We start from the raw sequence: 25,322 nt of genomic DNA, 5'->3' as shown, positions 1-25,322 counted from the left end.
GGTAACCAGTGGGTCCAGGGCAATCGCCACTACAGGAATAGAGACGTCGTATTAGCCGGCATGCCTGTTGGTATTACATCAGAGCTGAGGGAGGAGCTCACGTAGAGTAAGTGCCGCTGCAGGATATGCTGTCCCTCTGACAAAAGCCGTTGCTGTTGCAATCCGGATAGAAGCAGCACTTTACGTCGTCTGGGTCATTGGGACAGAGGTTGGTCTTGGTGTAGCCGTTGAGAGACTTGCACTTGGTGACCTTCTGGCAAGTGCCATAGTTGCCCTGTAGAGTCAAGTCAATGAGAACGGGGTGCTATGAACAAGTAGACGGCGGTGTAAATCGGACCTTGCTGTCCTTGCAGTAGCTGCCGATGGCCGCCAGGGCACTGGAGAAGAAAAGGGCCGAGACGAGAGCTGAAGTTCTCATTGTGATTGTAGATTGGTGCGGATACAAGGTGAGTGCTGAGATTTGTTGTGTGATGGCTTTGACGAGGGGTTTTTGCAGCTTCGAAGGAAGTAAACGTCTTTTATAGTTGGGAACCATCATTTGGACAATGCCACAAGGCTCCATCCATACAGCTTTCAAAGATAAAGGATGCATCATGAGTTTCGATGTAAGCCACACGGGCCAAAACTCTCTGAATGACTAGCAACATCCAGAAGAGGGATTACAGCCTTGACCGGTTGACACCTAGACTATGAATCTTGTCACTGTAGCGGTGAGGATCAGACTATAAGCGTCAGCATCTAGACCGATATAGAACCTCAACAGTGTTACCGGAATGATTCGAGGATGCTGCCATTGGTTACTTTTTGTCAGTCCTCGTTAATTCGAGTAAAACCTCCGGTCTGTATGAGAGAACCCGACAGGCTGACTTGACGGGCGCTTGCACGAGACAATGTGAAGATACACTGGACTTTTAGGTGCATTAGTTTTTCCAATAACTTAGTGCCAATATGGAAGGAGGTTTGCCGTTGGAGAAGGCTGTCAAGTAAATTGCTTACACGGAGTCGGGGTAACGTGAAGGCTGGACCATGCAAAAAGCAAAAGAGGTGTTCAGCTGAAATGCAAGTCGAAACCCCTCGACAACCACAACCAATCGCTTGCAACCCTGCTATGGACAGGTTGTTAGTGTAGTTGGGTTACCCCTTACGGAACCCTCCAAGACATAGCTTATGTGTTTTGCAAGTATGTTGCAATGCGTCGCATAGGTGGAAGACAGTCGAGGCCAGTGTTTAGCGTGCTATGCGAGAAACAAGCCACAATGGAACTTTAGTCTATTTTCAGAGTTAGTTGTCTTTCCAGGCTTTTAGCTTGGAGTTGTCTAGCACGTAACCCCCAAGATTGGTTGATGACCTTGACGATGGTGTCTCGGTGAGCTGCATCTCACCGACAAGCGAGACACGTGACGCGCCTCGGTGGACCCACGTGATTCGAGGCGATGAACGCTGCCAGAGCATCACCACGTCCCATTTCTCACGAACGCGCACCTTGTCCAGCCCTCGGTATTAGAATCGTGCACCTCAAGCCTTGAGCTGGCAATGGAAGACCACCGGCGGGGGAACTTCCACGGCGGCCGCCCACGGCCTGACCTGCAGAGCCCGAACAGCTCAGCAACGGCCGTGACGGACTCGACCTCGAGGCCGATCACTCAGAGCAGTGGATGAACGATTACTATGACCGCCGAGCTACCAGGACTCATGGTCCAAACGGTGGGTTACGTCTTTCATTCCCCGAAAAGCCAGATCTATGATTACGTCAAAGGTCCTTCCAACATCTCATCTGCAGCCAATCTTTGGCACGGCAGCTGCAATTACACCCACCGACCGTAGCTGCTAGCTTCTCATCTAAATCACTTCATTTGCACTCCAAAGAAACAAGCGACGGAGCTTGCAGGCGTATTATTTGGTCGACGGACGAAGTAGACAGGGGTGGCCTCTTGTCGGCAGGGGTCTCAATCCGGTCGCGGTTTTGATGAGAAGTTCTGGCCCGTCATTGCAACCCAAAGACCAGGGCTTCGTTTGCTCTCATTCTGTCACGAAATTGTGCACCCTCGCAATACGTCTTCCCGAAGGAGCCCGCCGGCAAGAGCTTGTGTGGTTTGGGGTAGTTCGTCAGCAAATGAATGTGCGCAGGAGATTGATTGAGCACCGGGGCCATCTGCTGACCCGCCTGGTTCATGCGGCCCCGGCCGTAGACTTCAGACGACCTCCCAAGTGGGAGCCTGGCCATGGGGGTCTTGATTGTTTCAATTCGTGGTCAACGAAACCGCTGACTCATTTCAACCCCCAGGCAGCTCACATCCAGACGACCATATTTCCAGTGACGGCGAAGCCTTTCCGCCACAGCGCGTCGACTGGGAGGCCATGAGAGCCGGCGCCGACATGGAGGAGTATCTGCGAAACGCGCCGATCCCAGAGTATTCTGATGAGGAGGGCATCAGCATGCCCCTTGACGACCTCGGCGAAATATCCGGCACCGACACTAGCGTTGAGGACGGCGAGAATGGGGACCCCGTCGACGACCACCACGAAGAGCCCGAGTTCGACCCTCTCGCCGCCGGGCTGAAGGAGATCTCCAATCTAGGAAAGTTCACTGTCAGCAGCCACAAGCAAGGCAACGGCGTTGAGCAGCTGCGTAACGACAGTCTGAAGACATACTGGCAGTATGTGATTCTAGCTCCCAGGACTGGCAGCAGATTACTGACCGACAACAGATCCGATGGACCCCAACCTCATAAGCTGACGGTTTATTTCATCAAGCGGGTCGGTATCAGAGATATCCGCTTCTTCGTGGACTACAACGAGGACGAGTCCTATACACCCACCAAGATCATCTTCAAGTCCGGCACCAGTGAGAACAACCTCATTCAGTTCGCGACAATGGAGATGTCGCAACCCTCTGGCTGGCAGCAGGTTCCGGTTGCAGGCGCTGGCGGCGGCCCCGACGGCAACACGCTGGTCTCGTACGTGTTCCAGATGCAGATACTGGAGAACCATCAGAACGGAAAGGACACCCACCTGCGGTCCATCAAAATCTACGCGGCGGACACTGATGCCCCCAATGTCGACATGGACAGTGCGAACCATGTGAGTATGGTCTTTATTCATTTGTAGCTGTGCGACTGACAAGGCTGCTCAGCAGGTTGTGAATGAAGAGGTGGATGAGGAGCCCGCCGACCCTTGGGACCTTTCTGTGCTCGAAGCCGGCCTTATTGTTCCCGATTTCATGAAGGAGCCTGAAATCCGATGAGGAACCAAGGAGCCCCGGCGCCGGCATCTGGAGCTGAGAGCCCTACTTGCTAGCTTGAAGTCACAATCGTGGTTTGAAGGTCTGGGCTCACGACGTTGGCGATAGGAACCGGGGTGCGATGGGCAGCATAGGTTACTGCAACTTATTTTTACTGTAATGATACCCCAGAATCGGATGCGGAAAGGGCTCCTCCAGAGCCAGGATCAAGGCGGCACGGTGACAGTCCAAAGCTGGACATCCCAGAAGAGCCGTCAGTATTCGTGTGGTCAACATGGTGGCCCTCTGTATTAACAAACTTATCCCTGCATAGCTATGGACATCTTTCACACCACTTCGTGCCTATGCAATTTGTTGGGGTGCCTGGTCAAAGACTCCTCAAGGTATCCTGCATATACCATCTAGCGCGAGCGGCTGAGGTATGGCGTCCAGTTGAATGGCACCACCCGTTGTACCCCCTGCAAGGCCGGGCGAATTATGTCCCATTCTGACAATGGTATTTCTGCACCAGGAGTCACACGTGATGCCATTCTGATATCTCGAGGTATTCAGCCATGTTCACTAAGGTCGCCTGTTTTACTACTGGAGAGAATGAACCAACTCTGACTTCATTGAGACGTTTGCGACACCGAAGACGTCGACATGGTCGGACAAGACAGCTCCTACCGGTATCAGCCCCTGCCTCCCATTGCAGAACAGGGTCGAACACCGCCGTTTACACGCCTGCTCTTCCTGCACCCAGGCTTGGGTGAGGACCCATTCGAGGCGCAACTGCAGATTGTCAACATCGAAGATGCGCCTCCCTATGAGGCGTTGTCTTATACCTGGGGGAAACCCACTGACAAGCCGAGGGATTACATATGGCTACAGGGCCACCCTTTGCCCATCAAGCCAAACCTAGAGGACGCACTCCGCTCCCTGCGCTTGCCGACGCAGGTGCGCCGGCTATGGATCGACGCTCTTTGCATTGACCAGTCGGACTTGGACGAGCGCTCTCGCCAGGTCCAGTACATGAGACTGGTTTATAAACACGCCGCTCGCGTGATTGTCTGGTTAGGTCTCAAAACCGCTGGGACTCAAGAGGCATTCATGGCTGCGGAGAGGCTTGCGAGGATCAGAGAATACACTCATCCCGGTCCGAACACCGAGCAACTTGATCCCAATGCGGTCCAGGAACTGATGAGCAGCATGGTTGACGAGTTACCCGAGACCTGCATGGTCCATCTGGACGAGGTGTTTGAACGGCAGTACTTCAGTCGATGTTGGTGTGTACAGGAAGTCGTAGCATCGACCTGGGCGATCGCCAAGATTGAGGATCTGGAGATGTCCTTCTTCGACCTCATCGCGTCACTAGTCATCCTTGCCCGCTGGAAAGGGGAGATCTCGATCCACCGGCCCTACGAGCTGTGGAACCTGATCCTGATGCGTCGTCAGCCGAACACGGACCAGAGCCGTCCCGAAGTTGAGGGCTCAATTGGCTCGTTCCTCGGCCTGCTCGAACTGACGCGGACGCTGCAGGCGACCGACGAGCGCGACAAGGTGTTTTCTCTCCTGGGCATCTGCGACGAGGGGCTGAACCCCGTGCTGGCGCTGACGCAGGTCTTTGACAACAATGACAGCTGGCGCATCCGACTGATCCGTCGGGGCCTCACGCGGGTCAACAACTTCGTTAACGGGCTCGCGCCGGATCTGAACTTTGGCCGACCAAGGGCCCTGCGGCCGGATTATAAAAGGGAGACGGTGCTGGTCTACTGCGACCTGACGCGGTTTCTCATGCGAAAGCAGCCGAGGATCTTGGACGTCCTCGACCATGTACAGCATAACGAAGATCCAGGTCTTGGGGAGTACCCGTCGTGGGTGCCGAAGTGGTTCGACCGGAGGACCTGCTTCGTATTCAAGGGGGCGTATCTCGCCGGCTTCTGTGATGGGCACTTCCGGTACTTTGCTGAGCTACATGATATTCCGGTCCGCGACGATCCCGTATGGCCAAAGGTTCTGTCCCTGGATGGGTATCACGTAGATCTGGTGCAGAAGACCAGCGAGACGTTCGAGTTTGGGTGGGGGTCGCGGGCGACGGCATCGGCTATCGTGGATGCCTGGGAGCAGCTCTTCGATGTGCCCATTGCGCCCAGAAGCGGGTGGAAATATCGAGACGGCAGCCTGCTTGACGTAGCATTCTGCAAGGCCGTTTTGGCCAGCGTCCTCGGACTGATCATTGGATACAGTCATCTTCTTACCCAGAAACATGGGGGCTCAACCCACTCTTCGACGACCGCACGCGGAAGCCACTCAAGGAGTTAGATCAGGAGGTTCTAGACCTTGCGGAGACGTTCCTTACGCAAATAGCCGAGTTTGGTCTCCCGCTGACGGCGGACGAGTTCGGACATGCAGGGCGGGAGGAGAAGTTGCAGATCTTTGGTGCCGGGGCACGAACATATTCGAACAATCGCCGGGCATTCGTGACTCGCAATGGACGTGTGGGCATTGGACCCAAGATGATGCAGCCGGGCGATGAGGTTGTCGTCCTCTTCGGGGGCGCATGCCGTTCGTCGCACGGCCGCGGGGAAATCATCGACTCCTGGTCGGAAGCTGTTATCTGGTTGACGATGAGTTGATGTGGGGGCAGGTAACCGAGAAGGTGAGGTTCAACCGTGGCGGTCCTCCGCGGGTGACCTTTGAGTTCCATTAAGTCGCTGTTGCGAAGACAACCGTTTCACCTCAAAGGCCGTAGGGCTCACCTCAAAGGCCGCGGGGCAGCCATTGTCTTCCCTCTTCCTATCGCGGGGTAACTTTGAAGGCGCATTCTACAGTAAGAACATCTCATCAAGGTGGGCCGGGCCGAGGCCTGGCTACTATAGGCGTTTGAGCTAACGCCTCTTTAAGCTCCCTGGACCTGGTGCCAGCAAAGGCCGAAGGTGATTTCTAGAATCGGGGTAGTCCAGTCGGAGCTTCTCCGCTGCCGTCCAAACCTTGTTTCTGACAAGGTCTAAAGTATGGGACGGCACCCTTGATTGACCGAAAGCAGAAGCGAACGTGGAAGGTCACGTAAACTAAATAACCTAGCTCATGCCTAGCTCTCTCCGCATCACGGAGACTCTGATCCGTCAACAGACTCAAGCTTTTGGGCTCAGCTGATTTGAAAAGACCGTAGGAGTAATCTTAGGAACCGCGATACGAAGCTTTGGGAGCTTTAGGAGTGAAACGGCCGCGAATGCGAGGCGCAGAATGCGAGCGACCGATAGAATCGAATCTACATGTTTCCCGTATGATGTCATGTAGCAGACAGTCTCTATTATATATATCTTTTCAGAAACTCCTGGCTGCCGAGCTCCTGCGATTGTGATTCATGACTCAATAAACTAGAAGAGCACCACTGCCACCTACTCGAGATGCATATTTTTGTCGTCCCGGCGTCACCCAAGACTGGGCAGGCCACAATTCGAGCCCTTCTCAATGATACATCTTGTCCATCTGTGACGGGTGTCTACAGAGACTTGGGAAGGGTGCCTGCCGAGTTCCGAACCCACCCGTGGTTCACGGCCATCAAGGGCGACGTCGCCAATGTCGGGACCCTCAAATTTGCCGGCGCAGACGCTGTCGTGACCATCACCCCACCGCTGTTCTCCCAGGCCAAACCGATAGCGAGGGCACGGGACATGGCCGCGAATATCAAGTACGCCATTGGCAGGGCGGGGGACTCGGTGAGGAGGTTGGTGTATGTGTCTAGCGTGGGGGCTCACTTGGAATATGGCACGGTAAGTCTGGTCCATGTCGTTCAGACGAACAGCTCTTGGGGGTTTGGCCGAGTAACACGAAACATAGGGCGAGATCAAGACCAACTATGAGGCCGAGCAGGCTCTCACCGGCGCCGCCCCCGAAGTGGTCTTCGTCCGGTGCGCCTTTTTCATGGAGAACTGGGCGACCGCGCTTGAGACACTCAATGCCGAGCCGCCCTTCATTTACTCCGTGCTGTGCCCTGAAGACTTTCACATGCCCATGGTAAGTTTTGAGGGGCGGTTGCCCCGACTGACAATATAACGAGTGAATGATTGCTGATTTGCATGACATCAAAGGTGTCAGTGAACGACATTGGCCGGACGTGCGCGGCGCAAGTCCTCGCGGCGGGGTCGCCGCTGCGGCGTAACCCTCGTGTCTTTGACTTACTGGGCCCGCGGCCGTACTCAGCGCGGGATGTGCAGAGAGCTATTGAGGCGGTCCTCCAGAAAGAGGTCGAGTTAAGGGTAGTGGAAGACGAGCAATTGGAGGGATTTTTCGCCCAAGTCTTCAGAGAGCCAATGGCGGGCATGTTTGTGGAGATGACGAGGAGCTATCTGCCGGGTGGTATCATAGAGGCGGATATGTATGAAGGGCTCAGGGTGTGGAGGGGGACAGATACTCTGGAAGAGGTTGTGAGAGAGTTGATTTCGGGTTGAGAGTTTGATGAGGAACCGCAGAACGTTGTCACGGCGTGGTTGAGGACGAAAAGCTGGTGGAAGGAAGACAGGGAACGGGAGGTACTCAAGTCCTGAAATTGTGGCCTTTGTCAACAATAACAAGACCCGCCTTGCTAGCTCAATCGGTAGAGCGTGAGACTCTTAATCTCAAGGTTGCGGGTTCGACCCCCGCGTGAGGCTCAAATCCTCGCCGCGATTGGCAAAGCCACTCTTACGGGTTCTTAGTCTTTTTCATTTTTGCTGCATTTGTGGGGTGTTAATCCCTTAAAAATTTCTTGTTCGTTATCGCGGCGCCTTCTGCATGCTAAGTTGATGGGTTGAGTAAGACCTGCATACCCGGGCTGTGTTTTTGATTTCCCTACAGAACCTTCTATTTTTATTTTTTAGTAGCAGTCCTTTGATTTGTCCGTGTGATTGCGCTTTCCGTGTCAGTCTGGTCAGCGTTGTTCTCGCGGGAGTTGTCCAATTGAGCCGGAGCCGAAGCCGAAGCCGAAACTGATCAAGCCGAGAGGGGGCTGGCCTATGAATGACGATATAAGACACGTTACCCCTCGCACCGCGCATGATGATATGGGAGCTGTTCCAATGGTTGCCTTCAGTCAGAAAAGGCAGTCTAATATGACTCTGACTCATCCATGTTTGGTTGTACCAGAGCATTGTGCATTTGTTCGTCCTATTCTATCTCGGCTTGGGAAGCAAGACATCTCGGAGTATAAGGATTCACACCCTGCTTCCGTCCTTCCATTCGGCTCAACCCACAATCCACGCTTGTAGGGATCTCTCGGGGCGGCCCACACCCCAAGCCTAGGGCCTTTTTTCTTTTCTTTCAACAAAGCACCAAACTTTTGTATACCAGTTGCGACTTCGCTCGCAGCCAGCACGCGGGACTCTGCGCGTTCACAAGGAACCCAGCTTCAGAAATCTAGAAGCAAGATGAATCTTACGAAGATACATCAACTCGCAAACTACTTGGCCTTTGCTGCTGGACTGAAAAGAAAAGAAAAAGGTAGACGGTCACAAAATGGACACAGTGGACCCCTAGAAGCACGTCTTACACCCCCACCAGCCAGCGCTGAACCCGGAGATGTCCCCGTCAGGACATCGCAGCGGTAGGACACGGGAGCGGAAGCCCCATACAACAAGCTACATGGATTCCCGTCTAGTGGCCGGACCGCCCCTTGCGTCGTGCCCACGATGCGCGAGGTTCCCGTTGGTTGCTGGACGGGCTAGATTCTTTTCGCTAGAGGACTTGGGGAGCAGGTCTGCTCCTCGTCACAATTTTGATCCACTGAAGGGCACTTTTGCCCAACAAGCCCCGTCAGCATGCCGGCTTTCTCTGAAAGCCATGCTCGGCTTGAAGTCCCCCTTCCGCGGCTCGAAAGGTCGGCTCGACCAGATTTAATATGAACTCAACGTCCGCCTTCGCGTCCTGTCCCTTGAGGCCTCTCTCTCCTTCCCTTGGAACACTACCTGTCTAGCTGATTTCTGTCATACCCCTCCGGCTTAACATGGCGACAACGAAGAGCCAGGACAGTGATTCCGACGGCGTCTCGCAGATCATCATGTCATCGGATAGGGAGAAGGCTCAGGCAACGCCGCAAGCAAGTGACGATGAGCCGGTGCAAGATGCTGCAGAGGAGTTGCCCATGGACCAAGGCGTCGTCGCCTGGCTCCAGGTCCTCGGAAGCTGGATCCTCTTCGCCAACACCTGGTAAGTCGCCCACCGAGATAGAACAGGCTTGCGTCAAACCCATGAGCAGTCGCGCTGACTTCCCCCTCAAGGGGTCTCTCCAACTCTTTTGGCGTCTTCCAGGCGTACTACTCCAACGAGCTCCTGCCGGACACGAATCCCTCGACCATTTCCTGGATCGGCTCCATCCAGATCTTCCTGATGATGCTCATCGGCGTGTGCGCCGGTTGGCTTCTCGACGCGGGCTACCTCCGCTTCATCCTCATCTGCGGCACCACCATGACATCCCTGGGTCTCTTTATGCTTAGCCTGTGCACGCAGTATTGGCAAATCCTTCTTGCGCAGGCGTTTTGCGTCGGCACGGGCAGCGGCTTGCTGGGGTTGACGAGCGTTGCCGTGATTCCGCTGTATTTCCGGCGGAGGAGGATGGTTGCGACAGGCATTGCCGCCACGGGGAGCAGTTTGGGTGAGTCCTCATGGCTTTGTGATGTTGGTGAAGCAAGGACGGTTGCTGACGCGTGTTCCCAGCGGGTATCGTGTACCCTATCATGGAGAGGCGCCTCATCGCCTCTATCGGCTTCCCTTGGGCCGTTAGGGTGTTTGCATTCATCGTGACTGGAAGTCTACTGGTTTGCATCGCCATTATGCGCCTTCGGCCGAACCTCAAGCGCCGCGGCGCCCTCTTCCGCCTGAAGCACTTCCAGGACATCCCCTACATTACCTTTTGCATCGGTAAGTCTGAAAACCCACTTCTGATCTCCCATACGTCACCCCTGCTTACAGCTGCCCAGCCTTCGCGTTGATGATCGGTTCCGTCTACGTCCCTTTCTTCTACGTAGATGCGTACGCCATCCGCCTAGGTGTCGATTCAGACACCTCCTTCTACCTCCTGAGCGCCATGAACGCGGCAAGCCTCTTTGGTCGCCTAGCCCCGAACTGGCTCGCCGACAAGTATGGCGGCATGACCATCATGCTGCCCTGCTGCATCGGCTCCGCTGTGGTGCTCTTCCTCTTCCGTTTCGTGCACGACCTGCCGGGGCTCATCGCGATCTCCATCGTCTACGGGTTCATCTCGGGCGGCATGGTCTCGCTGCCGCCGGCCACGATTGCGAACCTGACGGACGACCTATCCGAGTACGGGACGCGGATGGGCATGGGGTACACTATTGCAAGCTTGGGAGCGTTGATCGGGAACCCGATCGGAGGCGCGGCGCAGAGGCCGCAGGGAGACAGGGCAGCGGATGTGCAAAGGGAGTTTCAGGGGACGTGGATCTTTGCTGGGGGGTTCATGCTCGCGGCGGTTATTTCGATGGTGATCTCGAAGTATTTGAGAACTGGGTCGGTCCTGAGAGGGAAGTGCTGATGCGCAATGAGGAGAAATGTGACCTGTCAGCGTCACGATTTGCCTAGCTCATAATCCAAATTTGAAGTTTATATCGTATGAAAGCAAACTGTGATCCTTGCTCGGAATATCTGAGGACAAAACATTACGACAGCAGCGTGAACCTGGCTCTGTTGCGAAGAGGAAGACATCTCGTTTGCAAAAGCATCCAGATGACTTTTTTGGGAGCCTCTGCTGGGAAATAAAAGTTGACTACAAAGACCCAAGTACCGAGAGACCGTTGTCTGCACCCACTGCCGCTTAGCACCGCATCCAAGAGTGCACCGCCTCAATAAGCAAGCGTTTAAAGCACACTCTGCTGACGATCTGAACCACAACTATATAAGTCGGTCGCCCCCCACAACTGAAACTCGACGCAGCTTGTAGAAGACAGGCCCACTGCATATCGCTATGTAAAATGGAGTTGCCAACAATAGTAATTGACAATGGGTCAGTACACAAACTCAATCCGAACCACAGTCGTCTACTGAACGCACCATGATCCAGATCTGGGTTCATGAAAGCTGGTTACGGGGGTGATCGAACACCCTCGACGGTATTCCGTAATTACGAGCCCAAAGACTTTTTTGCACCTTTCTTATCCTAACCCATTTCCCTAGCTACACTCATTCAATATCCTACCAGGACGCCACTGAACGAGGAAACAGATGAGTGGAAGGTAAGAGGGGCTCACGTATCCAAACACACCAATGTTTGAGAAGTTTACAGATAGTTGGTCGGCCGTCAGTCCATATACAACGTTGGCCATACAGTCGACCTCAACGACTCACACATATCCCTCCGCGGCGCCCGTCAGCCAATCGAGGCGGGGGGTTATGTGACCAGCTGGGAAGACATGGAGAAACTCTGGAAACATGTCTTTTTCGAGCTGGGAACCTCGGTCCCGCTATCTCACTCAATACTCATGACGGAACCCTTATACGCCTCCAACGGCCAGCGGTACCAGAACTCCAAGCGGTCCCCGTTGATAACCTCGTCCTGACGAACAATCCCCAGCCAGCGTCAACTATCCCACGTATTCGAATCCCTCTCGGCGCCGGCGTACTACACGACCCTCCCTGCGCTCCTCTCAACCTACGCCGCCAACCTTCCCACCGCGCTCGTCATCGACTCGGGCTTCGCCGGCACCGCCACCGTGCCGATCTACGAACACACCCCGATCCGCTGCCGTGCCCGCCGCAACGAAATCAGCGGCCAGGCGATTGACGACTGGCTCCAGCTGGCTCTGGTCAGAGAAGCCGGGCTCGAACAGCAGTCTACCAACGTGTGGGAGGACGTCATTCGGCTATTTAAGTTTGAGCGGTGCCTCGTCGCGGGCGATTTCGAGAAGGAGTTGAAAGAATGGACGAGGCGTGAGGAAGCTGGGGAGGGCGAAACGTGGGAGTTGCCCGATGGAAGGAGAGTGCGGCTCGACCGCCCGCTGGGTCTATGGGCAGGGGAAGTATTGCTTAATCCCGGGATCCTGGGGCTCGACACCGGCGGTTTGCAACACGATGCTTTCAACGTCGTAAGGAGATGCGACAAGGCTCTACGGGAGGGGTTGTATGCTAACATTTTGCTCGTGAGTCTCTTGAGGCCAGCTTCTGCTCGGGCGTGTTGGATGCTAACGACGTCGCAGGCTGGAGGGAATTCCATGTTTGCTGGTTTCGGCGACAGACTGAGAAGCTGCCTCGAAGACACGGAAGCAAAAGGAACCAGGGTAAACGTCATCGCCCCGCGAAACAGGGCGTTTTCGGCGTGGGCCGGGGGCTCGATGCTGAGTGAGCTATCCACGTTTGGGAACATGTGTATTTTGAGAGCGGAGTATGAAGAGGTTGGCCCCTGGATAGTTGACAGAAAATGCCTATAATCTTACCCACCTCCTTCACAAGTCGTAGGAAGCAGGAGTACTCATCGCTGCTTATCATGGGTCATCACCAGCGCCAGTGTCGTGCTGTAGGACCAACAGGCTGCTGGGCAGGATATCATCACCTGCAATCATGCATACGGTCCTTCCGTCTTCTTTGCGCCGTGGTACGCCATGACAACCTGCTGCCTCAGGGGAAAAAAAAAGAAATCCCCCGCGAGAAGCGTCCCTGAATTTGAACAAAACCGCATATCCGTTGCGCTTCTCATGTTGAATTCGACGCTCCCCATATTACCATTCATTATCTTCAGCCACATTACCCCCCTACTTAAGATCGGATATTCGTTTTCAGTACATCATGGTCATTATTTGCTGTTGCTCCCGTAGCCGCTGCGCGTTTCTTTCGGCAAGGATTCTCTTTACTCGTCGTCGGCCGGTGTTGATGAAGTGGTATTGTGGCGGATACTCCTGCTCGACGGCCTGCGGGTAGGTCCAGTAAACGAGGAAGGCCAGGACCATGTTGCCGAACCGGCCGGCCGGCGTCAGCCTGGGCTTCTTCCGCGCAAAGTGTCGCCATTCGAGGGTGAGGATGATGTTGCCGAGGAAGTTCAAGAGACGAAAGGCCCTATTTCTGTGAGTGGTAGTCGACACTGGGTAGGAATGAGACGCAACGTACATGTTCAACACGATGAAGATCATGGTCACCAAGACCCTCCGATCCCAGGCTCCGACGACGCCGCCTTCCACGTCGTTAACTAGAATATAAAGAGGCAAACACCAGAGGGCGAGTATCGCGGCTTCGAGTATGCCAGTAAAGTGATACGTGCGCTTGTGCTCGCCTCTAACGACAAGGAAAGCCAAGCACCACCACAGCAAAACGAAGTTGACCTGCTCGAGTCAGAAAAGCATCTCATGTGAGACTTGCAAGACTTACGATGGCTGGCACCAAGACCAAGATCTCGTCCCTGAAAAACCTCCAGCATAGCCCGGAGGCGACGATACCGAGACTCAACTGGATCCAACCCAAGACGAAATACACGAGGAGAACGTTGTTGTAATGACTATAGCAGTCCTTATGAAACTCGGGCTGATTGGGCGACGGGGTGCTCGCGACGGGATACCCGCACCACCGACAGATCCACACGCTGGCGTAGTTCCCCAGAGCGACCTTCTTGCCCACAGCCAGCTCGTCCTCCTGGTACGCACAGTCGACGCACTTGCTGGCGAGCGGGTAGCGCGGGTGGTTATAGTCTGCCCAGAGCAGGCTTCCGCGGGTGGGGTCGTACTTCAAGCAAATATAGCAGTGCGCCAGCAGGGCGAGGCGGAACTGTTCGCCAAAGAGGTCGCGGATCGTCTGCTTTGTGAGGAAGTTGCGGTAGAAGCGGCACGTGCGGCGCAGGTTCTCAAGCTCGCCGAACTCGAGGTAGTCGATGATCATAAGGTGCAGCTCGGGTGGAAGGTCCATCAGGCTGTTGCCGGTCCTGGGGCCAAGGCTGCGGGAGCGGCGGCGGGGGTCCAAGGAGGCGACTTTTTCGATGACCGAGTCACGCCGGGAGCGGGACGTCCGGGGTCGGCCACTCCGGCCACTCTGGGGTCGGATCGAGCCGCCATCTTTGCCAGAGATTTGCTGCTCGAGGTCGAGGGGGAGGGGCGACTCGAGAGGCGAGGGTAAGTACTGAGCCGGCGAGGCGGCGGCCGAGAGGTTGAGCGGCTGAGGGGACGGAGAATTAGGGTGAACCTGAGGTGCGAAGGATATGGCAGATGGAGTGAATGAGGGAGAGAGCTGAGCCGTGTTGGGTGAGTGAAGTACAGCCGATGGGGGTGACAACGGCGACACGGACTGAGACTGGGTGCCTGGGACGGTGAGAGTCTGGGTAGTGATGTTGTTGGTTAAGGTCTGAGCATCGGAGGCGGATGAGGTGCCGGTTGAGTGAGGGGAGAGAGCTTGAGGCGATGCATCATCGGGAGTGGGGTGCTGGGCCGACGGGCCGAGCGTCAGCGTAGGGAGGACATGGTTATTAGGCGCAGTGTGAGCAGGCGATGATGAGGCCGGCTCCGGTGCAGTCGGGGTGAAGGGCGGCGGCGACGCAAGCGGCACGGCCGTGTACTGTGAATGAGCAGCCGGGTGAACCGGAAGCTGGGCTTCGAGATCGGGCTGGGCGTTCGGAGCGGGCGCGGGTGGTGGTGCATGTGCGGTGGCCTCGGCGGTGCCAGACGAAGTGGTCAAGGATGGGGCGGACGACGAAGCAGCTGAAGAAGTATCAGACGAATGCTGACCTCGCTGAACCTTCCTGCGGACGCCGCGCGCAGCACGGGAGATTCCCCTGCCGAACGAGCGGACGACCTCATCCATAGTAAGCCCGGCACGGGGAGAGGTTGGACGAGGGTTCAAGGGCGATGCACCGCCAGCGGGATATGTGCCGTCGCACACAGGATATGTGGTGTTGCGGGTCGGATGGCGACCGGGGATCCCCTCGTCACAGAGGGTTGAAACTGGTTGGAACCCGGCGTGCTACAGAGAGGGCCGATGTGAAACGGGCCTATAAGCCGCGCCGGGAATCCCAGGCCGAAAGATGGGGCGATGCCGAGGGATGGAGGTAACAAGAGTGCGGTGAGAGTGAAGAGTGTGAGTTCGATGGGCGAACAAGTAGGTTGATCAGCGGGTAAAGGGTCGGCCGGTCTTAGCCAACCTCTGCAATCGTAGCCTCGGTGGCCGTAAATCGATAGGACATTGTTCTGGTTCGGAAGAGAAGATGGAAGGTAAAGGAAGGGAAAGGGGGGGAGAAGACAGAAAGCAGAAGAAGAAGAAGAGGGAAAGAAGATGGGGGCGGCGGCGGTGGTGGAGGATGGTCGAGTATTGATCGGTCTGTGATGTGGTAGCCCGCCTTGGGCTCTTTTTTCTCGTTTCTTCTTCGTTTCCCTCTTATGACCAGCGGGCTTGATTCGACCTGGTCTGATGCAGGGTTGCTTTCTCGCTCCTGGATTTTGGGGTTCCGTTCGGTTGGATGCAGCAAGCGCAAAGTTTCCCAGGACCAGAATGCGGTAGAGAAGCACTAAAGAAAAGACAGGAGAGTCAGTCAACTCTTGTCCTGCGCAAGACACCGCAAGTGGTCTCACCTTTTTAGAGCCACATGTAACGAACGGGCTGGAACGGGCGACCGCCACGCAGCGATCATAGGGAGGCTGGTTGGTTGCTAAGGGTCCGCTGAGAGGAGAGGCCGAGACTTGGTACGGCGCGCGTGTTCCGGCGCAAACGCGGTGGAAATGGTGCGCCCTGGGGATTGGATCTGAAGAGGGGAAGAGGGAGGCAAGAGGGCCAATAGTGACCTGGGGGGTACGCAATCCACGTATTGGCGGTGGGCAACGAGCCAAGTACCTCGGCAGTCCAAGATACCCCGGGAGTTGGAGGTGGGGTTCCGGTCCGTGGGCTGCCGTCTAGCGTTCGGGCGTCAACAGTAGGGTCGGTCGAACGAGAGTGGTATGGACATTTGCTGATCTAGCCAGCCGAACGACGGCTTGTCTTTTTGAAATGCGGTGGAGAAATTTTCGATCGAGGAGGAAAGACGAGAGAAGTTGGTCGAGTATTCTCAGAGTGCAGTGCAGAACAAGGAGACAAGAGGAAACCCCCAAACCTTGTCTTTAATCCTGCTGTTTGTCCGCAAACCTGTAGAGAGAGGACCCCTCCTTGTATTAAAAAAGACCTCTCTCTCCGAACAGGAGGTGATGCCAAGCCAGGAGGCCTTCCAGCATGGTACATCGCCTTGGACCGCTCAGATCAGCGACAGGCTTCGTCAAAACGTGGCCAAGCATCTCCATGTCCATCTTTAGCAACGTAGGGTCGATGGTGTTGGGCTTTGGGTGTGTCGCATGTTTCGAATACTAGGGGTTCCGCGGCCCCCTAGCTTACTTGCTTCCCTTCCCTTCCTTCCCTTACTACCCACATGCTTTACGCGGCCAGGACGGATCCCGGGACCTCCATGTGGTCTCGCGCAGAGCTCCGAGAGAAAAGCTCTGGACCACGCCGGTAGCCAGGGCCTACGCTGGAGCCATGGCCGGACAAGAATGGCTAGAATAAACCAAGCCATCCCGGCCTTCGTCAGGGAACGTTTCAAATGAGGCGAGCTTGTCAACGTCAACCATTGAGCGGCCAAAGCCATCCCCCGCATTCCGCCCATTTTAACGTTTTGTCATTTGGAAAGCTGTTGGCAATCTGGAAGGAACGCTTAGTGGCGGGAAGCGACGCCCAGTGACGGACCACGGGGTCGTGATGCCTGGTTGGAGTGTAGTGCAGTTGTTTTGCCGTCACATTTGGTGGCCGGTGGGATTGTCGTTATGCGGCAGTTCTGGCGACACGATCCACGTCTCCGATGCCCGATGAGAGATCAAGCTTTTACGAGCCGACGCGGCGAACGCGCATCATACGGAGCCAGCTGGGCAAAGACGGAACCTCACTCAAAGAGCCAAGACTATGACCAAGCAACGGCACAAAGTCGACGTAGAGAGGCGCGATGTAACCGAAGACGAGAAGGGTGAGGGGGCAAGAGGACGTTTCGGGTCCCCCGACTTGCAGGCCGGGCTTCAGGTGACATGGAAGATCAACGAACACAGAAAGATTGAGAGCTGTGTCGACCGGCCAACCAGCCAAGCATCCGGGCATTTGTGAGAGAGAATCTCCGCCATACCTACTGTGCCATCAGGTGACTCGAATTAGGTTGCACATAGTTTCGGACTTTGACAGAAATGCATGTGTACCCTGTATGCGACCTCTTACTGGTGCTGATGAGGGGACGAGGGAGCGTTGCAGATGGGGGAGAAGAGATGGAAGGGGAGGGGAAGGCACCTGGCACCGACTGATTTGCGCTCGGCCACCCCGCTCATCACTAGGGAATCGCCGGACATTTATGGGGCCGGCCATCCGAAGGGCAGCAGCAGCAGGGTGGATGAGACGGGACGGGACGGATGAGGTGACCAGGTGCTAGCCACATCACGTGATTTGACGCCACACTTTGCTCACCAGCCTCGTGCGGGACGCTTTCTCGGTCTGCGTTTTGCCTCGACATCAAGGTCAACATCAGCAACGATCCTGTCAAGATGACAGCACATCCCCTCCATGGCCCAAGGCAGGCTGCGGTATGATCCAGCCTGACAAGTAGGTCATTTCTCATTGCCTCCTGAGTTTCATTCGACCATCTCGCCGCAGTGCAGCGGGCTTGGCCAAGGCCTTCTGCTGGCATCCGCCGCAGAGCCTCACTTCAAGGTAAGGCCAAGGTATGTGCTTCTCTGCCACCACGGTATCTCCTGGCTTCCGGGCAGCTTGTTCAAGCTGAACAAGCGTTACTCTCTGCCGTTACCTCTCTTCTCCTATCAGAGCGACTCTGTTCTGGCCATTGCCATGTGCTACACATTCATCGGCGGCCTTTCCTGCCTCGCTCATCTCACTCATCCAGCCCGCCCGCCCCAAGGTTCCTGGCTCCTGCGGTTGCGGGCCGGGTTTACTTCGGCTAGCGCGACATTCCGGCAATAACATTCTGTCCATGAAATCTGGGCACCTGTCGCTAGCGTCATAACACAGCCCTCCACAGCAGAGCTCCATCCGACGAATAGGAGCGCCGAACAGCTCATCAGCAAACTCTGAGGGAGGCAGAAGCACCAGCATTCGCAGAAACAGCAGCAGCAACAGACTCTGGCCGTGCCGCGGACCGTGGACCGTGGACTGTGGACCGTGGACCTTCTCAGAAACGGGACGCAACAGACACAGCAGACACAGCAACAGCAGCAGCAGCAGCAGCACCCAGCACCTGTCGACTCCCCCCCCCCCCCCCCCCCCCCCCCCCCCCCAATCTCACCTCACCTACCACACCACACCGACCCGCGATTTTCTTGCTCGCACCGAAAGCTCCCTCGCTCCCATTCGCCCCCCTGTCCTCGACTCCTGCCGTCACCGACGAACAACAACAATCACCGTCAGCCTTCGAGCTAAATTTCTGCCATCTCCATCCACCTCCACCAAAGCTTCCCTCGACAACCCCTCCAACCCAAACCCGCAACAGCCATCTTCGAGTAGAGAAGCTCTTTTTTATAGATTTTTGCATTCGACAACGCGCATCCCCACTTCGACCGAATCATCGAATTTTATCCCCCTCTGGATTTATCGAGTCTCTTCGCGCTTCCGCATCAACATCAACAATGGCTGGCGGCAAGGGAAAGTCTGGCGGAAAGACGTCCGGAGGCAAGGCTGCGGCCGAGGTCCCCAAGAAGCAGCAGAGCCACTCTGCTCGTGCTGGTCTCCAGGTAAGTTGCGCTCTACTGATGATGCGCCGGTTTTGCACGTCGATTTTGGGGCCCCGATATCGAGCATCGACCGACACATGACACCCTTTTCGACGCGTCCAACTGCAAAACTCGACGAACCCAGCCTTTATCTATCGATTTTCGCCGCGCAGCGCCAGATGTCATCGACAACCATGTTGCGCGACCATTTTTTGCGTCGTCTACGTGGCATACGACGATGGACTGGATACTGTCGCGTGCACGATGCAGTCGGACTCGAAATCGATGGCGCAAAGACCGGATCGCGCGTAGCGATGAAAATTTCTCAAGCTAGCCGTCGCAGCTTGCTAACCACGGACTCTCCAGTTCCCCTGCGGTCGTGTCAAGCGTTTCCTCAAGGCCAACACCCAGAACAAGATGCGCGTCGGCGCCAAGGCTGCCGTCTATGTCACCGCTGTCCTCGAGTACCTGACTGCCGAAGTCCTCGAGCTTGCAGGCGTACGTTTCCTCTTCCCCGCGCATCCCGTTGACTCATCGCGGTTTCTGCCTGGACTCGTCACTAACACGCGTCCCTTAGAACGCCGCCAAGGATCTCAAGGTCAAGCGTATCACTCCCCGCCACCTCCAGCTCGCCATCCGTGGTGACGAGGAGCTCGACACCCTGATCCGTGCTACCATCGCCTTTGGTGGTGTTCTGCCACACATCAACCGCGCTCTTCTCCTCAAGGTCGAGCAAAAGAAGAAGGCCAAGGCGCTCGAGGCATAAATTCCCCGACAAGTCTCGCAACACAATCTACGTTGATATTCCCGGTTGGCTTTTTTTCAGGACGGTAGTTTGGGGTGCGGTTCGGTCTGAAGGGATGCTCTTTTTCCGCTTTCCTTAACACTAGTCAGAAACGATGACGATGCAGGTGTGTCCGGGGTTGATTAATCTGCCTCACAACGTCTGGAAACAAAAACAACAAAGAAGAGCATGCAGCGACTCAAGCGTTGTGCATGCTGGGTTTTCGGTCTTGGACGTTAACGGGGTACGGTGCTAAAAGAGGCCGCAGAGGACCCAAGGGAGCCTTGTTCATGAGGGGTGTGCAGAGCAGCCTGCGCACTCCAGGGCCTGCGCAGATTCGCCCCGAGTCTGGCACTCAACTCAACAGTGTATAACATTTCGAGGTTCCTGTTTCGGTTCCCAGCGAGGCACACGCGGATATGGCACTGGCTGATGGGCTTAGGTAGACGAATAAAACTGTAATGGGGGTGCAACATGTTGGTCTTTTTACTACGCGTGCTTTCTGATGTACATACTACACTTCTTTTATGGAGCACCATATCACCAGCCCACAGACTCTCATCTTGACGTCGTCAACCTTGTCGCGACCAGGATCCTAGGGTTATCATCGCCTCTCCACCCATCATCAGCCTTCCGGTTAGCACGCTCATCAGCGAGCCCGTACGTATCACGGGATTGGTGGTCTGACACTGCTCCAACCCCGGCTGCCCCTCCATCATCCTGATGAAGCTGTCATCCTCCTCTAGGGATCCACCTGCGACGGAGACGGGCCTGCCCTGATTCACTTCCACACCGGGACCAGGCACGGCCCGCCCGAGACATGGCGAGAGAGCCGGCGAACTAATCGGCGAAAGCCGCGCCTCCTCGTCGACGGTGGCAACGGACCTCCGCCCGACGTCCACCTTGCCGCGGCGCATCGTGCGCGAGTGGTGGCACTCGGAAGGGTACTCGCACTCTCGCCAGCAGTCCCGCCGCCGCGGCCGCCCGCACCGACCCTCGATGATCGGCGGTGATGAGCCCCTCGCGCTCTCGCGCCAGGTGGTCCACGCCCGCCAGCGTTGGTAGTCAAACTCCATCCGGCATGTCTTGCCCTTCCGCCGCCTTGGCCGGGTACACAGGCGGTGGCCGCAGTAGAGGCAGCGGCGTGCGCAGGCGAGGCGGTAGAGGGCGTTACAGTTGTGGCAGCGCCAGACCCAGGGGCGAGGGGACGGCGGCGGGCGGAAGAAGGTTGGGGGGAGCAGCGGATGGGACGTGGGATCTGAAGAGCCTGGAGGGCTCGAAGGCTCTGAGAGAGGGGTTCGGCGATTGTGGCCGGGAGGGGGTTGAGAGGTGGTGGTGGGTGGTGGTGGAGAGTTGGATGGCGATGCCTCGTGTGGGCTGCGACGTGGTTCGTCCGGGCGTAGAAACTCTTTGAATCGAAGCGGATCGGCCATTCTTGCTCTGGCGTTCAAGATTCTGTGTCTGGCTTGGCTCACGTCTCTGTTGTTGTTTGGTATAAAAAGGTATGTATAACTGATATCTGTCTGTCTGTTGCCTCTGCTCTGGAGAGTAAATTGATCAGAAATATCTTTAGCTAGGAGACTGACTGATGCTGAGCTGGGTAAGTGTGAACAGCCACCAGATACAAATCGAAAACGCAAGGGATCCGTATCTAGGTATATGGAGGAAAGCGGCAATCCGTCAAAGACATGCAAACATCACGCTGAATCACTTGAGAAGCGGTGGACGGTGCTGGGCAACACAGTGACCAATGAACAACAAACCCATACTAAACCTCAGCAAACGGGCTCGGGACTCAAGCACCGGCTCACAGTAGAATCATAACGTCCCATCCCCAGAATGACGGGTCGTTCAGCCGGCCGGCGGACCATAGTATGTATGACCCGGCCGCTGAGAAACAGGGCCATTTAAATCCCCTCACCTAGCAACACTACAAAGGCCGCGCGGCCTTTCACCGTCTCTGCGCTCAAAGCGTCTCGAGACGTTCGGATCGGGACGAGGTTCGGATCAAAGACGACGCAAGATCCCCTCTGACGGCTTCTTGGGAGACAAAAAGGCAACAAGGGACTCCGCTCTTACAGTCTCGACATGGAGGAGACCGACGCAGAAGAACACTGGTCCAACGCCCAGACTTCCATTCTTGCAAAGGTCCCCAGAGGCTGTCAGACAAAGAAGAATTTCGACGGACAGGTCCAGAACAGCGTATCGCAGAATCGACATGTGTCACGGACGAACCAATCCTAGTAATTCGGCGCTCAACCATCTCTCTACTCAATTAGTCAAGAAAACCTCATGGAAAACGTCATCATGGAAATTCATCATCGTGAGAACTCGAGCCTGAAACCAAACGCAGTATATTTGACAAGGCGCAAAACGGCACAGGGGCCCAATGTGTGCGGTTCTCCTCCTCTCCTCACATCGTTGTCCTCTTTCTTTCTCGTCGAATTATTCATGTGCCTGATGCACAGTACCACGCGCAGATAAAACGTCTGGCAGTCCGCTCACTCTGCCATCTCCCCCGCCCTTCTCTCATTTATCTCCTCAAACGTGAGATCATCCACTGATTCCGTTCCTTCATCTTCCCTCAAGATGCTCGCAAATGCATGGTGAAAATCAACAAAAAATAGCAAACTCTAACAATCAGGTCGTGAAAGACCGAACAAAACAGAAACAAGCAGCCCCAATGCAGCCTCAACGCCTACAATCCCACCGAGTGTCCCCAAAGACCATCCAAAGAGTGAACAGAGCTCGAGGGGACGACACCCTCATTATGGAACTGAGGGCGTGGTTAAAAGGACCCAGGGAAGGAAGGGGTTGGGACCCAAAACAAAACGACCAAAAAACGGGAAATGCCAGTGCGGAACAACGCCCCAAATCAGTTTCAACTTTTTTTTTTCTCGGTGAGCCGCTCATGGGCTGGTGTTGTTTCCAACTCGACACTCCAACCGGTTTTGGTCATGAGACCAAAAAGACTACATCCGTCTTGGGTGGCCTTGTTCAGGTGATGCCGGACCGTGATAATTAGGTGGGTATAGTCATGGTCGCCGAAGCATGTTCTCGTCATCCAAAAAAGAATCGGTTTTGTCGAGCATGCTGGTACAGCTATCTAGACATAAAATGGTCGTAACAGCGTATTCATCGTCAAGGGTGGTTCATATGCTTCCGCGCGCCATGAAAGGAGATATGGCGGGGAAACAGGAGGGTATAGGGGGACCGCCCATGGGCCTTTTAGCCATGTCGAAATGGTTGCCCATATCAAGTTATTTTTTCTTGTATCCAAGTTTCTTTTCCGTTCATCCTTCTCTGGTCGTGAAACAGCGATGAGCCGAGGGTTCCTTGCCGGGCGGGTGCCGTGAATCCAAAATTGGATGCCGCCACGGCGTTGGATTCTTCTATCCACCAAGTCCGAGACGGCCGAGCGAAACGTCATGACGCTGCCAAAGGCTCGTGTCCAACAAAATCATCATTATAAGCAATATGGGTGGTGTGGGGGGGAGAGTGTCCATCATGAAAATCAATGGCAGGTATAACACAGGGGGTTTTTCGATTACCGAGCCGGGGGAGGGGGCTTGGTGAACTCGTCGAATGTCGTTTGTAGTCTCTATGCGTCGCGAGTCATGAATCGTGTCCTCATTGTAACGGTTGTCGTGGCAGTCTCGGCGAGGTATTATGGATCTTGTCTAGTGGAATCGAGATGCGCCGGCGCTTCCAGCACGAGGTGCGTTGTCGGAAGAGTCTAGTGCTAATCAGCCTTGGGGTTCGATCAGGAGGTGAGGGAGGCATCGTGTAAACTAACCGCTTCCGCGCTGCATATGGCCGTTGGACCGGTTGCGGCCGCTGAAGCCGGCGGAGGTCTCCCACTCGGGGCCTCGGGGCTGCCTCTCGGGGGCGTTGCGGTTGCCGCTGTTGGCACCGGGGCGCTGGCTTCCAATGGCACCTGGGGTGCTGCGTGCCTGCGAGTGCGCGGCAGACTCGTAGGACCCAAGGTTGAGCCCGCCGAGCGAGCTGAGCAGGCTGCTGTCGGTCCCGGGAGTGCCAACCGTACCAGAAGTGGGCGTCAGGTTGGGCGTAGCAAGCTGACCCGACTGGTTTACGCCTCCGTTGTAGTCGCCGAAGCGGGCGTTCGAGTTGCTGGACTGCGGGATGTTGCCGATGCCGTTCATCGCCGTAAGGTAGCTCGAAGAGGACGCAGACGGGCTAGGGCTAAAAGAGCGCAGGTCCGCAAAGCTCTTGGCGGCACGAAGGTTAGCAAGGCCGTTTCCATCGGGGCTTCCGGGAAGCTCCAGAGTCGGGCCCTGGCGACCAATGGCGTGAGAGTAGTTGGTGCTGGCGCTGCGAGCCTCCCTGTCCGCGGCGAAGTCGAACGTCGCTGCCCTGCTAAGACCCTTCTTGTGGTAATCCAACCCGACAGCGGGTGAGTGGATCTGAGCCGTGGGCGACGGGAGCTGGCGCTTGACCACGTGGATCTGGCGCGACTCAGCCTCCCCAACCGAGTTGTGCTCGAGACCCATGTGGTGGGCCAGGATATGAATACGACGACGCTGCTCGGGTGCAACAGTGGAGGGGAAGATGAGAATCTCGCGGGAGGTGTCACGCTTGAAAAGGGTGAGCTCCGTGTAGAACTCCAGAGTCTCCGGGTCATTCAGGTCAATATCTCCTTCTGTTTCGTCAGTATACACGTATGGTACAGCCTGGAGGTATCAACTTACCCAGTGGACCACGGGGCGGGTTGCTGGACACGCTGTTGAGAGTCTGCAAAGAAGGCTGCTGGTGCAGCATCGGGGCACGGTGCTGCTCCTCCAGTTGGCCGCGTCTCTCCCTCTTCTCGCGCTCGATACGCTCTCGCTCGGCTTCCGGAAGCATCTTCTTGTATTCGACCCTCAACTTGCGGCCGTGAACTTCCATACCGTTCATGGCATCAATGACAATCTTGGTGTCTTCAGGAGACTGAAAATTGGCAAAGGCCAAACCGCGAAAGACGCCATTGTCAAAGTGGTAGTTGAAAGCGTAAGGCTGAGGAAGGTGCATCTCCAACATGACGGCAGCGAGTGTCTCCTTGCGCACGGCGAATGGAATGTTCTTGATGACAATCGCGGTGGGAATCAGCTGCTCCTCAGTTTGTGAGCTGGGTCGCATGTCGCCTTGTCCATCGTAGCGAAGGCCGTTCGACATTCCGTTGTTGAGGCCAGATCCATATGAGTTGTGCATACCAAGGCCTTGGTCGGTCCAGTTCTTCAAGTGTAGAGGTCAGAATACAGGTGCGATGCATTTTGCGGATTGATTAAAATAGGGGGAAAGGACTTACCGTGGGCAGGGCAGCCCGGCGATTGACGCTCCTCTGTCTGTTCGCGCCATTCATGGCGCCGTTGACGGTCGCAACACCGCCGGCATTGTAGTTCCAAGCCTGGCTGTTGTCCAGCATGTATCCCCCGGGCATTCCATTGGCCGACATTTGATCCATCGCTCTGGGGTTGTAACCGAGACGGTCGGAGGGGAACAGGGCAGAAGAGCCCAAACCGTTGTCGTAAGGACGCTGGGCCTGACGGGGTAGGGAGAGGCCAGATTGGAAGCCGCCCGCATACGCCCTCGAGGAGCTCGGTGAGCGATTGGCGGGGGCTGAGTAGTCGAGATACAT

At 55.8% G+C, this 25,322-nt stretch overlaps 10 protein-coding genes and 1 non-coding gene across 11 annotated transcripts; 7 read left to right on the top strand and 4 right to left on the bottom strand.

Annotated features, from left to right (window-relative positions):
• Nucleotides 1-97: 97 nt before the first annotated feature.
• Nucleotides 98-418, bottom strand: ColSpa_12470 (uncharacterized protein; the record flags this gene model as incomplete). Its single annotated transcript, XM_049278682.1, has 2 exons — nucleotides 98-304; nucleotides 338-418. 2 exons carry the CDS (start codon nucleotides 416-418, stop codon nucleotides 98-100), a joined length of 288 nt encoding a protein of 95 aa, XP_049134639.1.
• A 1,958-nt stretch (nucleotides 419-2,376) lies between these two features.
• Nucleotides 2,377-3,244, top strand: ColSpa_12469 (anaphase-promoting complex subunit 10; the record flags this gene model as incomplete). The annotated part of the gene is made up of 3 exons (XM_049278681.1): nucleotides 2,377-2,657; nucleotides 2,709-3,081; nucleotides 3,137-3,244. 3 exons carry the CDS (start codon nucleotides 2,377-2,379, stop codon nucleotides 3,242-3,244), a joined length of 762 nt encoding a protein of 253 aa, XP_049134638.1.
• Nucleotides 3,245-3,883: 639 nt separating this feature from the next.
• Nucleotides 3,884-5,856, top strand: ColSpa_12468 (heterokaryon incompatibility protein 6, OR allele; the record flags this gene model as incomplete). Its single annotated transcript, XM_049278680.1, is given in 2 exon segments — nucleotides 3,884-5,465; nucleotides 5,483-5,856. 2 exon segments carry the CDS (start codon nucleotides 3,884-3,886, stop codon nucleotides 5,854-5,856), a joined length of 1,956 nt encoding a protein of 651 aa, XP_049134637.1.
• Nucleotides 5,857-6,630: 774 nt separating this feature from the next.
• ColSpa_12467 (uncharacterized protein) lies at nucleotides 6,631-7,674 on the top strand (the record flags this gene model as incomplete). Its single annotated transcript, XM_049278679.1, has 3 exons — nucleotides 6,631-6,996; nucleotides 7,064-7,240; nucleotides 7,315-7,674. The coding sequence occupies 3 exons, from the start codon at nucleotides 6,631-6,633 to the stop codon at nucleotides 7,672-7,674; spliced, it is 903 nt and encodes a 300-aa protein (XP_049134636.1).
• A 128-nt stretch (nucleotides 7,675-7,802) lies between these two features.
• Nucleotides 7,803-7,875, top strand: ColSpa_tRNA_326. The gene has a single exon. It is a non-coding gene; the product is annotated as a tRNA-Lys (tRNA).
• Nucleotides 7,876-9,203: 1,328 nt separating this feature from the next.
• Nucleotides 9,204-10,748, top strand: ColSpa_12466 (MFS transporter asaE; the record flags this gene model as incomplete). Its single annotated transcript, XM_049278678.1, has 4 exons — nucleotides 9,204-9,406; nucleotides 9,478-9,851; nucleotides 9,914-10,117; nucleotides 10,177-10,748. The coding sequence occupies 4 exons, from the start codon at nucleotides 9,204-9,206 to the stop codon at nucleotides 10,746-10,748; spliced, it is 1,353 nt and encodes a 450-aa protein (XP_049134635.1).
• Nucleotides 10,749-11,691: 943 nt separating this feature from the next.
• On the top strand, nucleotides 11,692-12,448 carry ColSpa_12465 (actin; the record flags this gene model as incomplete). Its single annotated transcript, XM_049278677.1, has 3 exons — nucleotides 11,692-11,750; nucleotides 11,784-12,329; nucleotides 12,406-12,448. The coding sequence occupies 3 exons, from the start codon at nucleotides 11,692-11,694 to the stop codon at nucleotides 12,446-12,448; spliced, it is 648 nt and encodes a 215-aa protein (XP_049134634.1).
• Nucleotides 12,449-12,981: 533 nt separating this feature from the next.
• On the bottom strand, nucleotides 12,982-14,986 carry ColSpa_12464 (uncharacterized protein; the record flags this gene model as incomplete). The annotated part of the gene is made up of 3 exons (XM_049278676.1): nucleotides 12,982-13,264; nucleotides 13,310-13,521; nucleotides 13,568-14,986. 3 exons carry the CDS (start codon nucleotides 14,984-14,986, stop codon nucleotides 12,982-12,984), a joined length of 1,914 nt encoding a protein of 637 aa, XP_049134633.1.
• A 3,833-nt stretch (nucleotides 14,987-18,819) lies between these two features.
• ColSpa_12463 (histone H2A.Z) lies at nucleotides 18,820-19,669 on the top strand (the record flags this gene model as incomplete). Its single annotated transcript, XM_049278675.1, has 3 exons — nucleotides 18,820-18,924; nucleotides 19,270-19,401; nucleotides 19,481-19,669. The coding sequence occupies 3 exons, from the start codon at nucleotides 18,820-18,822 to the stop codon at nucleotides 19,667-19,669; spliced, it is 426 nt and encodes a 141-aa protein (XP_049134632.1).
• Nucleotides 19,670-20,259: 590 nt separating this feature from the next.
• On the bottom strand, nucleotides 20,260-20,763 carry ColSpa_12462 (uncharacterized protein; the record flags this gene model as incomplete). The annotated part of the gene is made up of 1 exon (XM_049278674.1): nucleotides 20,260-20,763. One exon carries the CDS (start codon nucleotides 20,761-20,763, stop codon nucleotides 20,260-20,262), a length of 504 nt encoding a protein of 167 aa, XP_049134631.1.
• Nucleotides 20,764-23,478: 2,715 nt separating this feature from the next.
• ColSpa_12461 (RNA-binding protein 25) lies at nucleotides 23,479-25,322 on the bottom strand (the record flags this gene model as incomplete). Its single annotated transcript, XM_049278673.1, has 3 exons — nucleotides 23,479-24,347; nucleotides 24,397-24,919; nucleotides 24,993-25,322. 3 exons carry the CDS (start codon nucleotides 25,320-25,322, stop codon nucleotides 23,479-23,481), a joined length of 1,722 nt encoding a protein of 573 aa, XP_049134630.1.

The sequence above is a fragment of the Colletotrichum spaethianum genome (genome assembly GCF_022836535.1).
Source record: "Colletotrichum spaethianum MAFF 239500 DNA, contig64, whole genome shotgun sequence".
NCBI classification, from domain to species: domain Eukaryota; kingdom Fungi; phylum Ascomycota; class Sordariomycetes; order Glomerellales; family Glomerellaceae; genus Colletotrichum; species Colletotrichum spaethianum.
The sequence above is the reverse complement of the archived record's forward strand: the minus strand, read 5'-3'. Positions and strand labels throughout refer to the sequence as shown.